Source organism: Numenius arquata, chromosome 11 (assembly GCF_964106895.1).
Source record: "Numenius arquata chromosome 11, bNumArq3.hap1.1, whole genome shotgun sequence".
NCBI lineage: Eukaryota > Metazoa > Chordata > Aves > Charadriiformes > Scolopacidae > Numenius > Numenius arquata.
The window spans coordinates 6,535,419-6,552,422 of NC_133586.1; the positions used below are offsets into that span (position 1 = coordinate 6,535,419).

At 42.4% G+C, this 17,004-nt stretch overlaps 1 protein-coding gene across 4 annotated transcripts in view; it reads right to left on the reverse strand.

Moving 5' to 3' along the window:
• Positions 1-16,756, reverse strand: part of MCTP2 (multiple C2 and transmembrane domain containing 2) — a 101,819-nt gene extending 85,063 nt beyond the window's left edge. For 3 of the 4 annotated variants that reach the window (XM_074156685.1, XM_074156684.1, XM_074156683.1), the window contains exons 1-3: positions 16,262-16,735; positions 11,450-11,512; positions 9,272-9,380 (exon numbers count right to left, since the gene is read on the reverse strand). In XM_074156685.1, the coding sequence (XP_074012786.1) occupies positions 9,272-9,380; positions 11,450-11,512; positions 16,262-16,735 (646 nt within the window). Of the gene's footprint in view, positions 1-9,271; positions 9,381-11,449; positions 11,513-16,261 lie in introns of all 4 variants that reach the window. The other variant, XM_074156686.1, reaches the window with a different exon arrangement.
• Positions 16,757-17,004: the final 248 nt, after the last annotated feature.

Genomic DNA, 17,004 nt, shown 5'->3' on the forward strand with positions numbered 1-17,004 from the left:
GGCCTTCATGCTTGTCAGCTTACTCTCAAAATAAACATCTCAAACCGGGGCCTCAGTGGTGTCACTTACTCCGGCAAGGCACACTGGGTAATCCCTCGCTTTCTTGACAGCTACATAATGTTCAAACTGTTTCACGGGTGAACGGCGGCACTTGCGCGAAAGAAAATATTAATGCCGGGAATTAATAGAAAAAGGGATGATGGTTTACAAAAGCCAAACAAGGAAAAGGTGTCAAGTTAGTACCGGCATTAATTGTTAGGGAAAATAATTGCAGAGGGGCGCGGGCTTCGGCGGCGCTCGCCTGTCTGGCTGTCAGAGGGGTAACATCTCAACTAGGCACGCAGGGGAAAGGGGTCGGCAGCACGGGATCATACAAATGACGGGCTGACACCTCCGCGCCGGCAAACAGATGGACTTTCACCTCTGCAGCGGGAGCTGGCATGTCCTGGGGCTCGCTGGCCTTTGCTGGAGTGGACCTGGATGGCCAGGGGAGAAACGATGGGGGTGGATATGGCACCACAGCCCATTTTGGAGCTTTCAAGGCTTCCCCCAAGTTTCTCCTGGGATGTTGATAAGGCTCCTGTACCTCTCTCTAGATCATTGTGTCCATTTCTGTGTTTCTTTAAGACATCAGCCTACCAATATCTGAAGGGAGCCTACAGGAGAGCCACAGAGGGACTCTTTGTCAGGAGATGTAGTGACAGGACAAGGAGTAATGGTTTTAAATTGGAAGAGGGGAGATTTAGATTAGATATTAGGAAGAAATTCTTTACTGTGAGGGTGGTGAAGCACTGGAACAGGTTGCCCAGGGAGGTTGTGGATTCCCCATCCCTGGAAGTGTTTAAGGCCGGGCTGGATGGGGCTTTGAGCAACCTGGTCTAGTGGAGGTGTCCCTGCCCATGGCAGGGGGGTTGGAACCAGATCATCTTTAAGGTCCCTTCCAACTCTAACCATTCTATGATTCTATGATCCCAGTTTGCATCCAGTTGACCAAAATAGGTTAAAAAGGAGGCAGGGAATGAGAAATAAGCCAGGTGGACAAGCCCCAGCTGATGGGACAAACAGCACAGACTGCAAATTATTAACTGCATTTGAATTCAAGGCTTAAAGTCTTCTGGATTCAAGAGCGGAAAGATGGCTGCATCGATTAAAAGCTATTTATTAGAGACAATCTACAATTTAGCCAGAAAAGCATTAACTTCTCAAAAAAGTGCCAAGTAATTTTAGAGATGAACTGGTCTAAAAAAAAAAGTGATAGATTTTTCTTTGTAATTTTCCTTTAAATATGACAGAAGTTGATAATTTTCTGAAGAAGTCAGACCATTAAAAAAAAACACTTTTTAGCAGCCATTTCCTAGTGAAAGCAACCAAGTCACCAACTTTAAGCACATGCACCCAGGCTCCTCTGTAATGCAAGGTCTGAGCCTGTTCATCTCAGTCACATCAGCTGCAGCAATGGCAATGGGGTAACACAGGGACACTGGTTCTTCTTGAAATCAATTGAGAATTTAGCCCAAAACCAACACTTTTCCAGTGGCAAAAGCAAGGTGTGATGCTTTGAGGTTAATTTAAATGTTACCTAATGACATGAAGGTTTTCACGCAGAAAAATATATGGGCAAAATATATAAACCAAGGAGGAATATCTGCTTCTCAGCCTAAAACAAATCCAGAAAGAGGAAAAAGAAGGGATGACCTCTAAAAAAATCATTCCATCAGCTGGACCTGCTTTCTCATTACTGAAAGAACATGCATTTCAGTAGTGATGCTCCCTGGAATTGATTTCTGTAATATCTATTTTACTTCTATTTTCTTTCACTAACACTAAAAAGCAACGCGTGCAGGCAGACCAGACACCAGCTAAAATGTGAGCGAGCTTCAGCGAGCAAAAGTTGCTGGGACACAGCAGCAGGAGAGGGTTTAGTAGTCCAAGAAACTGTTAATGGTGTTTTTAAATGGATACTGCTGCCCTCTAGCAGCTACCGAGAGATACATCACATCAACTGTGTTCAATACTACTACACATTTGCTTCATAATTAGAAAAAAACACCCCAAAACCAGAAGACCCGATATACTTTCAAGCCACACACTATTTTATATGAGTAAACTTACTGGAAATGTAGCCTATGAAACAAGTTTCATTACATAAATAAATAAATATAAATTACCACCAAGTTGCCTTAAAATCTTGAAAAAGAAATCAAAGAACAGTATGAAATATAATCTGGACCACCTTAACTTTTGGCTAGAACCCTAAATTTTAATCTGAAGAAGGAAATGAAAGACTTTTTTTATATGCATGTAAAGAACAAATTTCTTAAAAATCGTCCTAGAAATAGAATTTCTGGAGTTATTTACAACAAGGACTAAAAGACATTTTAAAATGGAACACACACTTTTCTTTTTAAATGGAAAACCACTATATTCTTGTAGGGAAATAGCTGAGATCAAGGCTTAAAGGGGAAATCAGGAAAAAAGTATTCTGCTGGCAAGAAATTCAGGTAATTTTGAAAAGTTTTGTGCTCAGCTAGTTTTATGTGGCCAGATTGAAGTGAAACATTGCTTGGAAACAAGCATCACCAATAGGTTCCAAGGGAAAATAAACCAACAAGCAAAAAAACCCACAACACAACCACCCACAAACAAACAAACAAAAAAAAAAACCACCACAACAAAAAGCAATAAAAGAAAAAAGATCAGAGAAGTGTGAAAAATGTATACACACCCACAGCTGATGGGGAAAAGAGAGGGGGTAAAGCCTGAACTGAACATTAATAGAATGAAAGAAGCAGATACAGGATGTTCTACATGAGAGACTTCCGAAACAGTGTTTAAAAAACCAAATTAAAATAAATAAACCAAGAAAAAACCCAAGACGCTACCAAAACACCATTAGTCCAATCAAACCTTGTATTCCCAGTCAGGGCTCAGATATGAACGCATAGGAGGGCACGAAGACAGCGTAGAAGCCACTTTTACGTTACTAGCCAGCATCGAGGACCTTTGATGTAAATAGTTGCATCTTCCTGTATTCTCAGTTTTTGGCCTTAGAAAATCTCCTTACAGGGGTCCCAGAAAGACCCAGCATGAGCTGTTATCGCAGGCAGCTGCCCCCAGGAGCCAGCTCTGACAACTGATAGCAGTTTTCTTAAGCTGATCAAGCACTATCTAAATTACAGTTATTTACCAAAAAAGAGATATATGTATCCTCTGGGCCCTATGTATTCTTACATACATCCCTACATTTCTTAATTTAACATTAAGGTGTAAATTAAGCCAAAGGTGGCTATGCATGTAATGGATTAATTGCTTTTGTTCGAATTCAGTCTATTTTCCTGAGTTTCCTATCTCTGTCCATTCATTTCCCACGGCCAGTCCAGGAGGGATGCTCACCGGATCACTGTGTACAAGAGCAAAGTTTCAGCCACACACGTTGCACTTTCAGAAACTGGACTTGGTGCAGACAAACGCTCACAGCACAAGCCCTTGTACACAGAGCTACGCAGGATCCAGAAAACATCAAAATAAGCACCCAGGACCATTCAAATTCTTAGCAGTTGTAAATTAGCCATGATTACGCCTTTCAAAAAGTGTGAAAAGTTGCCTAATACATCTCAATAATTAATAAATCTGAAGGACTAATGATCTAATTGCAGACACCCTGAAAACAGAGAAAGTCTAAATTAATCAGCGTGTTTGCAGGGAGCGATTCAGCCTAATTGCTTTGAGCGTTTGCTTTCCAAATAATGGACTTGCTCTAAGCTAACGAACACCCAGCACAACACAAATACGTCCCTTCCTCCAGCACCCTGGCGTCAGCGTGGACCCAGGCAGGGGATAGCCCAGCGCTACCACTGGTGATCTCCTGCAAGTTCATCAGTTAAAAGCACACATTATTCTGTCCTCTTTCTTTTTATTTTGCCCTCGGGAGACTGAGGTTTGGCACAGCTCGCACTGATGTTAAGAGCTGCCCATGCAGCACAGCCTCTCTGCCAGCTCCAGGAGCCCACCGGGACCCTCTGGCAGTGGGGGGTGTTAGATGTGAGAGGAGATGATGATGTTCTCTGGACAGGGGAGGTGGGATGCACCCAGAAAGGTGACAACACTTTCTGTATTCCTACAACCCACCCTGCTCCTTTCACATGCTCAGCTGTATCACAAGAGGACAGAGGTGAGAGCAAAACCAAAGAGCAGCGACAGGAAGCAACAAAGGAAATCTGAAAGAAAGACAGACAGAAAGATCCTGTAAAAATCTAGAAAACACAAGACCACGTGGAATAGAGACACAGAAAATTCAGGAGGGAGCAACACAGCTCAGGGTGGGGGGGAAGAGACAGCAACCACAGCCACTCACCCGCTGACATCACATCCGAGAAACATGTTTTTTGTAAACACACCATTTAATAGATGAAAAAATATATTCAAACTCTGAAAGTACGGGATTTGGAAACAGAAGGGGCTTCTCACCCTTACAGGCACCCAAAACCCAGTTTCTGGTTTTTGTCTTATAGAGGTAGAGCTGGGTTTGTCAACTTGAGGAAGGCTCCTTACAGCTGTGGCATCACGTTGCTGCTCAGTGTGACGGTGGCACTGCTGACTTGTGCAAAGGTGACTTGTACAGGCAGCAACGTGGACAGAGAGAGCATCTCAGAGCCATAAGGGATTTCAGATTTCGTTAGACTGATTCAAATGAACACGAGGCATCACCCTGCCCTGTGAAAGCGAACCAGCAAACAGAAATGGGCTCCAGCCTCTCCCAGTTCAAAGCATGTGGAGCTGGAAGTTGCGAGCTTCCAAAAAAAAGGCTCAATGAGGCTGTAAAATCACTAAGGGTGCAAGAAAAGGACAACACTTAGAGCACCGGTGATTAAGAATACTTAACTACTTTTTTTTAAGTCAAGTAAGATACAGAGTAATTATCTCTCTTTTTTTGCAGAAGTTCAGTGCTCCACAGATACTTAATCGATAAAATACATTTCTGCTTTCTTACTACTTACAAGATTAGAACTACATTGTTCACCAACTCCTCCCCATCACCAAGATAAATCACATCATCCAGTAACTGCAATACTATAAAAAGTATACAAAACCCAAACTTTTGGTATTGTGTATATATACCCTTCAGTGTATATATCCAAAATCTTCAGTGTTTGGCTAATTAATTACAAGAACTATAAATATGGGACCCATGCACCATCTAACACTGGGCACCCAAGGTACCTGCAGGTGATGTGAATGCCATTTGCCGAGTGCCCCCTACCATCTGCATAGGCAGTTTCTAATGTACAACTGAATTCGACTGCATCCCACGAAGCCATGAGAAGCAAGTCAATCAGACTCCAAGCAAGCTGGTGACCATCAGGTAACACTTCTCTCATCCTGCATCCTTACAAGGGGACACACTGCAATTTTGACCGAAAGAGGGATTTTTCAGAGCCTTTCCCCTTTCCACCAGAACCAAGATCCTCCTCTAATAAGCACTCTGCTTCTTTGACTGGGGTACAGAAAGTCAGGGATTAGAGAGAAAGAACAAACATACAAAAAACAGTGCAAGAGGCAAAAAGTGAAGAGAAAAATCGGAAAGAGCAAAGATTATGCAAAAAATTATGCAAAAATTATGAAGGGGGGAAAAAAAAAAGTAATAAAAATTTGGTAAAGTGAAGGAGGAGTTTAAATCACACCAAAGAGAACTATCCTAGAAAGAGCAGTCCATAGCAAGTCCAAAAGTCTGGAAAAACACCTGGAAAGTTGGGAGAAAGTAAAGTCCCATGTTTGCCTTATAGCCTGCAGTTACCAGCAGAACTACTGCTCACCTTTACTCAGCTGTGTATAATTAATCCCTACTTAATACCCGTTAAACATATAATGATTAAATTTGGGGAACTTGCTGGGCGGAAACAGGAGCTTCCAGCAACTGCTGTTTCTGATGGCAGAAATATTTCTCCTTTGCCACATACTTTGGATTTATTTTTATATAGTTATGTTTGCACACAGATACAGGCTGCTTACACATTGGGACAAAACAGAGGCAGAAACAAAGACAGAGACCGAATTTCAAGAACATCTTGTTCCTCACTGCTAAAAGTTGCTGTAAAGCTGAAATGCCCAACGCAGGTAACTGCATCCTGAAGTCCTAGCATTTATGGCCGTAGGGGAGGCCGGCAGCCGTGCGGGGGATGCAGTGGGGCGGCCCCGGTGCCCCCCCGGCAGCGCGGGGGGGGTCCCCCAGGTCCGGGGCTCGGCCGGCGGCGGCAGCGGCCGCCAGAGGGCGCCAGTGGCCCGTTGGCCGGGCTCCCTCCGACCGGGACAATTAAAAGTCGGACTTAAAATTAAGGAGGAAAGTGCGTGCGTGAGAAGGGGGGAGGACACCACACTCGAGTGTCGTTTTCTTTATCTTGGAGATAGAACTTCCCCCCCCCCCCCCCGCCCCAAACCTGTAAGCCGATGGGTCCAATGACTGCTTTGAGACCTTTTCTCGGAGCAATTGCTGAGATCATAATTGAATATTAAAATTTAAGAAATTTAGGACATTTAACTGAATATTAAACCTGATTCAGGCTAAAGATGGTCGCCTACATTCTTCACTCAGGCTTCGTGGTTTTCATGTGAACAGGGACCTGGGGTTGTTCAGCCTGGAGAAAAGAGGCTGAGGGGAGAACCTTATCATTCTCTACAACTACCTGAAAGGAGGTTGTATCGAGGTGGGTGTTGGTCTCTTCTCCTAAGTAACAGGCGATAGGACAAGAGGAGATGGCCTCCGGTTGCACCAGGGGAGGTTTAGGATGGATAATAGGAAAATTTTCTTTGCTGGAAGTGTTATCAAACATTGGGACAGGCTGCCCAGGGAAGTGGTGCAGTCAGCATCCCTGGAGGTATTTAGAAGTTGGGTAGACATGGTGCTGAGGGACATGATTTAGTGGTGGTTTTGTCAGTGTTAGGTTGATGGTTGGACTTCATCGTAAAGGTCCCTTCCAAACTAGATGATTCTATGATTTTATCATTTAGCATATCATGTACTCCACACTGTATTTGAAGTTAGTTTCCATCAATGAAGTTGTTACTTCAAGCAGTTACCGCTGGGAATGACCACTTCATTTGACTAAAAGCAGGACATTACTACTCCTACCTACAAACTCCGACACTCTGCCACCACTCCTACCTAACCAGGGCATTTTTGCAGTTGCTTACACAAGGTGGAGGTTTCAAACTCCAGCACACACATCAAGTGTGGGACCAGCAACCCTGCGTTACTCACTGGAGAGCTCCAGCGCCTCGTTGCACACAGAAAACCGTGGGGAAGAGGGACCGAAACCCTCTCCCAGCTGCGTCAGGCAGCACTGCTTGGTTAGCTCTAGGGGTTTGCTGTTCCCAAAATGTGAATGAGGACAACCTGGCCTTCAGCCCAAGCCACGGTCTGACTCGCAGGATACAGCGGCTGCTGACAACATGTTCCTAATATTCAGATTATTCGGCGCAGGCTGGTATACCCCAGCACAGCAGCTGTATCTGGCGTTGTGGTGGGGGAAGAAGAGGGAAGTCGTGTCCTCCAGGCCCACAAGTTTTCTCTGAGGTTTTTCTCACGTTGGAGAGATAAGCAAAACTGACAACTTCCTGCTTTTAAAAGTGCATTGCAAAAAGCACAGTGGTTGCAGGACAGGCCTGAATGTCACGCAAAGATCCTAAGTAGCCAGCACGACAGCAGAGACATATAAAGACAGGCATCAGCAGCATGCTTTTTTCTTTTTTTTTTAAGGAGCCATCACTGCAACATGATGGCGATTGAAGAATAATCATTAAGTCACTATTTTCCCCCCTCCCGGTGTCTGTGCAAAAAAACCCCATGAATTTTATTGAATGATGCGCCACCTCACATAATTAGTTTCCTAAATGAGTGGTCATTTGCCACAAAGCAATAGAAAACCATCAAAATGTTTTTTTCCCCCCTTGCTTATGTTGTTTCACTGTGTTGTCCAATGCTTCACTAAGACAAGCATTTGCTTTCTTATGCAACAAAAACACAGCCCAGAGTAATCTATGCTTTGTCTTTAGAAATACTACTCTGCTGCTATTGCTCATTTATAGCATCTTTTCCATACAAGCAGCTGGATGCGTCCTGGCTTGTGCAGCTTGCTAGTAAATCTGATGAACTGCTACACTGTCAGGAAATACACGCTTCTGTTTAAAGAGAAAAGATCTTAATCTAAGTATTCATTCACTCCTTCCAAAAGCTGGGAGGAAAAAGTAGCATAGACTTGGCCAAGAGTTACTGTTTGGTGAAGATATGAAAAACCAGCATGGAAAAAGTTAACTGAGATAATAAGATAGTGGAAAACCCAACAAGCATCACACGCGAGAAGGTTTCTAAATCCATACAGATCCTTCCACATGCAACTTTGCACAGGCTTTTAGGCTTTGCAAGTTTATTTTCTTTAAATCTGCATGAATAAACCCTATTGCTTCATCCCAAAAGAAAGAAATTGCTCATACATTTTTGCAATGCAAAAGTATCAGAACTGTTTTCACGTGCAGAAAAAAATATGAAATTAAAAATAAATCTAAAATGCAGAAAGTATGGACATATGGAAGAGGTCTCTGTTAGGCTCAGATCAAAGGCAGAGCCCTCCAAGCCTCCGCAGAGCCTCCCGCAGCAAGCGGAGAAAGTACTAACTGACTGCTTATAAGCACTTTTACTCCCTGTTGCAACAGCCTGAAGAAAAGCCAGGTTTACAGCAGGCACTTTCACACAGTTTTTCCAGGAATTCCCCAAATCTTTTCTAATTCGTTTGATATGTTATTTGTAATTTTTCTTTTTTTTTTTTTTTTTTTTTTAAGCACTGTCCTCCTTAGTTTGCATCCCACACTAGAGGGGATTGTTGGCTTGCAGCCCTGCTCCTATGGTTTTCCTTTTATTAAAATCTTTGCAGATACCCCAAAAAACACTCCTAGAGCAGCTCCATCATTTAATAAATTTTGAAATACTGCTTGGCTTTTAAGCTCAAACAGAATTTCTCAAGATGAATGCCTCCTGCAGTTCTGAACAGACACAGAAGCTATGACTTTTGTGACTCTGCAGTCAGGAGGAGCAGCAGGCAGAGGGCAGCTCCCTTCCCTCTGTTTCCAATTGTGGAGTGCCCTGACCCAGGCAAGGGACACAAAATCAACGATTTGTTGGACCAGAGCTAAGAAAAGAAGGCAACTGCTGCCAAACTGAAGTCAGTGAAAGGAGAGCAGTGTGAATTGTGAAGGAAGTTGGCTGAAAGATGGGGCTCACCACAACGATCTCTGATAACCAGGTTCCGGCCTTCCTTCAGGTGGATGGTCAGCAGGTAAGCAAAGGGGCTGGGCAGGTCACTCAAGCAATCATTTGCTTCCTCTAGAGCCTAAGGAGAACAAAGAAATCAGTCACTGCTGCACACCTGAAGCAGACCATGAACGAAGCAGGTGTTCCGTCGGTTTTGCAGAGACTAAGTTCTCATCTTTCCTTAGGGCAATCTTTTACAAAAAGGAAAAAAAAAAAAAAAAAAGGGGGCAAAAACCCTGCAAAGAATTCTTTCCCAGGCTTTTTTTTTTTGTTTTATTATGCAAATAACTAATGACCAGTATCAGGTATGTTCAAGAAAGCAAGGGGTAACACAAGGAGGGTTGTACCTGAAAATGCGTGGTAATATTAACAATCATAAAAGCATGCACAGGTTTTCCAAATCCTACCAATCCTGACTGCATCTTTTCTAGCTGTCTTTTGTGCATTCATAGAATATCTCAAGTTGGAAGGGACCCATAAGGATCGTCGAGTCCATTTGTATTCATTTGATGACCTCATGAGGAAGTACATGTTTTGTATAGCTACTGAGAGGACAGCATTTCTTTATATAGTCCTAAAAGAGAGAAACGCAGCAGTGGGCAATGCTAACTGTGAGGTTTTGCAGTAGCAAACTTGAGAGGAGTCTTCTTCATCAGAGATGCTGCCAGGGTTACATGCCTCAGCATCACCCAGCTGGCACGTTTGGTAAAAGAAGCCTCTGGACAGCACTTAGAATCAAAGCATTGCCTAGATTGGACAGGACCTTTCAGATCATCTAGTCCAACCATCAACCTAACACTGACAAAAACCATCACTAAACCATATCGCTAAGTGCTTGAGAGGTTATCAGAGGGCACAGGTAGAGGAGTTCATCCAGAATAGGTAAATATGCTTTACATGAGAAAAGCACATGTCAAAACTGCCATTGCCTTTTCCTACTGCCCTTAAACTGGATTTTTGGTGTCTGTCAAACCGTACAGCCGTGTTAAGGTATTTGCAGTCTCTATTTTAAGCCAGTTTGTTCTTGGGCTGCTACTTGAGTATTTATGCTGATGCTTTTATCAGTGTCGTGGTTTTGGCTGAATTTACCAAAACCGGACCGGCAGATGGCCCTTCCCCCCCCTTCCCCCCCCTAAAAGAGGAGAGAGGAGGAGAAAGAGATAAGGAGATTCAGAAGTTTAGAATGAACTAAACTACTTTAATGAAGAATTAATATTAAAATAAAAATAAAGGAGAAAAATAATGAAATAGATACAATATATACAAAACCGTATCAAGCTCCCAGGATGACAGTCACGTCACCGGCAGGCACTGGGGAAGTCCCAGACTGGACTCAGTGACGAATGGGAACTGGATTCCAGCTCTGGAGTCAGGAACACACAGATCGGGATCAAAGGCAGATGAACAGAGTCCTCTCTGGACGTCGGCCATCGCAGGAAGGGGCTGACCCTTTGATCCCTCAGCTTTTATACTGAGCATGGGGCAGATGGGATGGAATACCCCAGTTGGTCAGGTTTGGGTCACCTCTCCTGTCCACTCCTCCCCACTGATGTGAACCCTCTACGTTTTTTCCGTTTCCGACCCTCTAAGGGGGCAAATAACGAAACTGGCTGCCCTTGGTTGTTATGGCAATAAGTATAAGCAAGGGCCTCCCTGCATACCATTCCTTGGCATGGAGCACAAACATTGGTCTTATCACTCTGAGAACGAGCAGTTTTCTCCACAATATGCCGTTAATTTCAGAGAGTTAGAAGAGGCCTAGCTAGGATGTAAAGTTACAGAACAGAAAATTGGTTCAGTTTTACTTCAAACCGGGACAATCAGTTATCAGTGCAACATAGAAATTATAGAATACTTAAAAAAAAAAAAAAAACCACCCAGAACATTTGGGTGTATTTAAAACATTAGCAACTGCTTTGAACTACTGGGGGGGGGGGGGGGGGGGGAAGGCAAACCAAAAAAACCAAACAACACTGAACAAACAAAAAAATTCAACAAACCAGAAAAAAAAAAAACCACTAGAGAAATCTATGGAAGTCTTCTTCACCTGCTGGGTTTTTTTTAACTTGTAAGCAGCGAAGACACTGAACCTAAAATAAATTGTGCTTCTGATCAAGTTTCAAAATGCTTTAAAATGGAAGGACTTACCATCTGATCATCAAAAATGTGGGATGACATGGAAGAGTCTAGATCCATTTCTCCACATGGGTACTACAAAAAAAAAAGATACAATGAATTAGGAAACAGTAATATCAAGTAATATTACACTAATAATATCAACAGTAATAATCAGTAATAAAATAGGAATCAAGAAAATACTCCTAGTACCAGACAAGAAAATGCTCATATGTATGTTTAACCAGTGAAATTCTTTGCTAAAATATAATTATACTTCTGCTTATAGAACCCTCCCCTCCATAATTTAGATATACATTTCTTTTTCCTGATTTACAGTAACTGCACTTAGTCTCTTGAGTCTAATCAAGAGTGCTGCTTCCAGCTATTAGCATAAATTCTCCTCCTCCACTGTAGAGACCTGTGCTTTCAGTGCTGAAGGTCCTTACCATAAACTCTCCTGATGCCTGAAGATTATTGAATCTGATGACTTACCAGTCATCGCTGCAATGCTGACCCCTATTCCAGAGCAGAATTTTATTTGTTGAATCTCCAAGTGTTCTCGCTAAGATAATATCTTAAAATGCCAGAAGTATCCTAGGGTTGGGGAGCAGGCTGTTTTCTCAACTTGACTACAATTTCTCCTTCATCACCCAAAAGGCAAGGTCCAGGAGAAGTTTTGGTTTTTCCGTTTTTTTGCAAAAAAACAAACAAAAAAAAAAAAACCAAACCAAAAAACAGGGGAGACGGGAGAATTTAGAAAATCTTCAAAGGGAAAAAAATATGATGGACATGTACTTCTGCCCACTTTCTGCAGTAACTGGAAGATCCAAAGGATTTTTACCTAGTGCCCAGCACAGGAGAGGAAGTCAAACATTTCTTCCTAAGTACTGACTCATCCAAAAACTTGAGGCTATGGTGGCAGGGTGTCTAGACTGTATGGATACACAGAAAAGATTCATTGGTCAAGACACCTCTGGCACTATTTTGACTGCTAGGACAGTCTATGATCATCATTTTAGCTGAAGAGGACTTATGTGCCTGGGCAACTCTTTTGGTCTAATGCGGGGCAATCACAGCCCATTCAAATACAACGATTTCTGCTAAGAATAACCTCAGTCTACAGAAATGCACACAAGGTGGAATTCGATCCTCGTGTGAAAACGTTATTGCATGCAGTGTGGTAACAACCAAATTTCTCAGATGAGAGCTGTATTGTGTGGAACACTATACAAACATTAAAAAAAAAAAAGAAAGAACCAGCTCCTACGCCAGAGATCATAAATCTTAGAGGTATCGATATGCTGAAATAAATATAAATATGCTTTTGTGTAATTCTTCTTCTCCTCCTCCTTCCCCCAAATACATATATTACATATCAGGAAGTACAGTAATCCAGCATTGCAAGTAAAATTTCACTTGCATGACAGACGAAATTTAACATTATGGTTCCCACAGTAATCGTAACCTGGCCACCTTGCAAAAACACATTAAAAGTAGAAAAATTATCATCATAAAGCGCAGCAGAAGAGTTTTCTCTCACAACAGAGCTGAGTTACAGCTGCTAGGGGAACCCTAACTTTGAATTTCCTAACTAGTATGCATAAAATCTCACTTGTGTGCATTAAACCTAGTATTTCTCGTTATCTCCAGCTTCACGGGAATCTCCTTCAGGCACCATCATTGGCACTGATACTGGTTTCTCTTTACAGCTTGTTTTACATGGCATAAACACAGAATCAAAGAACTCTATTGAAATTACAGTAATAAAATAAAAGTATTCTCTCTGCTAGTTTGATATCATGTATAATAAAAAAACACCCTCAAAGTTATGATTTTTTTTTCTTTATTCTGCTGTTTACCTGCATTACATAGATTTTGAACAAAAATTATAACTTTAAATAAAAAAGCTTCTTAGCTCCATAGAATGTAAATTGCAATTAGTCTAGGTAGCTAATTGCAATGAGGTTACTGAATATAGTTAAGAGCCTTGCTGAAAATGTGGTCCTGAAATCTCAATTTTTATCTAACTACAGTGACGTTTCTGAACTTTAAAGTATAAACAAATGTGGCCACATCCACCAAGTGGTTTGTAGTCCCAAATTCATTTGTGTCAAAACAAACTAAAAAAAGAGTATATGTATGAATATATATATATACACACATATAAATCAAGTGTTCCCTCCTGACAAGATTTACAACTTCTATCTCCTCCTGTTTTCTGCTAAAGAATGATTCAAAATACAAGGGCACTGAGTGCATCAGGGACAGGACGAAGTTTTCCTTGGCAGTGACTCACTGCAAGGTGTTAGTGAGAAGACGAAATGGTGTTAGAGCACTTGAGAGCAGTGACACATGACCACAGACAAAACCTGCCTGCAAAAAGTGCCATTAATGCTGTCCTTTGAACCTGAATCAATCAGGGAGGGGGGCTCAACGTGACTTCACTTGCTCCTTCACCCTTCAGATTTGCCTACCTGGGCTGCAATAGAGAACAGATAATGTAAATCTCTTTGCAAGTGGAAATACGGTACCCATGGCGAGAGCCTTTACTGATGGCACACTCCAAGCGCTGACTGCTCTGTACTGAGAGTTTAGATGAGCGTAAAAACCACAAGCCCACACCGAGCTCACGCATGCAGCTCAGAAAGTGTCTGATGGTATTGGGTGACCAAAGATAACCAGGAAATGCGTAGGTGGCATGTGACAAGCAATTCAGGGGGAAAAAAAGCTCAACCTACATTTTTGCTTTTTTTAGTTTGTTTTGTTCCAGTGATCTGCCTTCCTTCTGATTTACCTCACTGATCAATGAATGATGCTCACAAAAGAATGATGCAAGCTATTGTCGTGTTCTCTACAGCAGCCCTACCCGGTATTTAGGAGACCAATAACCTCTGCAATAAACTGTCCCCATCCAAGGCACATAGAGTGCAAATTCTGTAGCTGTAAAAGTATAAGAAGAGCTGAGTATTGAAGTTTTCACCAAATTCAACTTAAAATTAATTAAATTTGTGCAATATTCCTTATCTATTTCTACTTTCCTTTGCTTCACTCTCTCCTATGTATTCTTTAGAAAAAAAAATAAATCTCTTTCTGCATGTAGAAGTTGTAATTGGAGGCAGATTATAGGAAGGAAGGTAGGATATTCACATAGCAAGATGCTTTGCCATAAAAGTATTATAAATGCTTTCTAATACAAACACACATTATAAACACACACTTTGGGAAAGATTTAAATTCTGCAGCGAATAAGCCAGACTCAGACTGTGCGTCTGAGAGAAACTTGAAGTTAAGCTATTCCATCATCATACAGGTATCTCCTTCTCCTAAAGCACTTAGTTTGCTCAAAGTCAAAGCAGGATTTAGGATTAACTTTGTAGCTGCTGCAGTAGATTTTAGATTAGAGTTTCTGGTCTACAACAGCAGGAAAGAACTGCTATCATTAAAACAACCCGGAAAAACTCCCAAAATAATAACATGTTCATAATGTCCAGTCTACCATATTCTGAGTTGCTACAACTTCTGAGTAAATTTTAAGCACTATATACTCTTTTAGCTATTTTTCTATGCAGACCTCTGAATAACTGTACACTCCAGTGAGTTGAAGCCAATGCGTTAACAATTTAGCAACACTAAACTGGAAGTGATGGTCAGTAACTACCAGTCTGACGCTTTGCACCACAACAGACTAAGAGCTAACACAGATTTGGTAACAATACACAGACCTTTGAGATGCCGAATAATAAGTTTTTGTATCAGAAAGGACCATTTTGCCCATAGCAGCACTAACCATCATTTTGAACATGCAGTTAAAAAAATGTTAATTTACCTGTGAAATCACCACTCCCAAAGGAGAACTTTAAACCAAAAATGTCCATTTCCCATTTTTGCATCTTGAATGACTACAGAAAGCAGCTACCATATCTGTAACATTTAGGTTATGAATGAAAGGGCTTCAAAACAGAGTCCAAAATTTAACATTCCCAGTGAAAACTAAACAGCAAAAACTAAATTTTGCCTAAAATGTTTCATGGCAGCCACAATCTTCATCTGCTGTCTACATTAAAAGCCATCATGCAACTCCCCAGGATTCCCCACTTCGCTCTGGACAGGCAGGAATTACTGTTTCCTGTCAGAGTTGAAGCATATTGGACTCTGATCCTCCTGCTCATAGGCCGTTATGTCCAGCCACAGAAACACTGACTGCAGAGGCAGGGGGGAAGGGAAGAAGAGGGACAAGATAGGGAATGTAGAGGACATGTTTCGGTTTTGCAACCTCCTCTAATTAACCACAATGCAAACCCAAAGGACAGCCCTGAGCACAATGCTACATGTCCACTGTACTCCATCACGTGCTTGGTTTGGTAAATTCCAGGTACAGGCAGATTTCACCTCACTCACCCGTCATCTTTCACCTCTTGCCTTCAGCTGCATCTTGAGTGGATGGATGGTAAGTTGATTTTGCTACACAGCGATCCTGGTAAAGCCACGCTAACTAAAGAGAATAACTATGGCAGGTGTGTCAGCAGCACATTTCAGAGCTCAGAGGGCTGCAACAACTTTTGACTTAAGAAAGCAACCCCAACAAATCTGAAAAATCTGAAGTATAACCTTGTCAGAATGAAAAAATGAAGTAGGGTTACTTTGTGGCTCCAGACTAACAGAAAGGATATCTGAACTAGTCTCCAATAATTTATATATCATGTGTGGTTTATGCTTATTTTTATCTCCCATTCATTCCTTGAATAGGGCCCCCTCCTCCATCCCTTTATAACCCAGATAATTAAGGAGAAGCATGACAAGCCTGAGACTGCCACTGAGCCCAGCTGATGCCCAAGCACTTACCTCTGCCCCCTCGTCCGACAGCGCAGTGCTCAGGCGGGCGCCCTGCAGCAGCTCAAAGAGGTCCTCGCTGGATTTCCTCTTCACCTCGGACGCGGGGCTGCCCGTGACATGCACGTCCGAGTGGGCGACTGTCACCTCCGTGTGCATCGCCTGCTGTGGCGCCCATGGCCAGTCCTCTCCTTCTGGCCTCACCGAAGTGCTTCTGTTTTTCAGGGACACCACAGACCTGGAGAAGCCCTTGGGGGAGCAGCCCGACAACACCTGAGTACTTGAATAAGTCATTTCTTCTTCTGTAAGAGTCTCCACCTCCAGCATATCGGGCACCGACAGGCTGAGGCGTCGGTCCAAGGAGTGGACCTTCCTCTCCACCATTTTGCTAGACCTCTTCTTTGTCTTCCTCACACTTAGGTTCTGCAGAAATGGTCTAGTTTTCTGCTTCAGGGATCCCCAGACGGATGGTTTATCCAAGTCCATTGCTGCAAGGGGAATCTCAGCAATACCTCCTGCACAAAACGGCTTCAGCAATTCCCAGGGTGACTAAAAGGAACGTAGGAAGAAGGCAAGTCAATCACGAAAGTGAACAGCCGCTGAAGATTATGATTCATGTTGTCTCATCTTGAAACTTTCAGTCATTTTTCTAAACAGTTAAAACAAAGCACGCCGCATTAGTAAGTGCTTCCAAATACAATCTGCTGGGTAGGCTTGATTATTTAGGAGGAAAACAGCCAGAACAAGTATTTAAT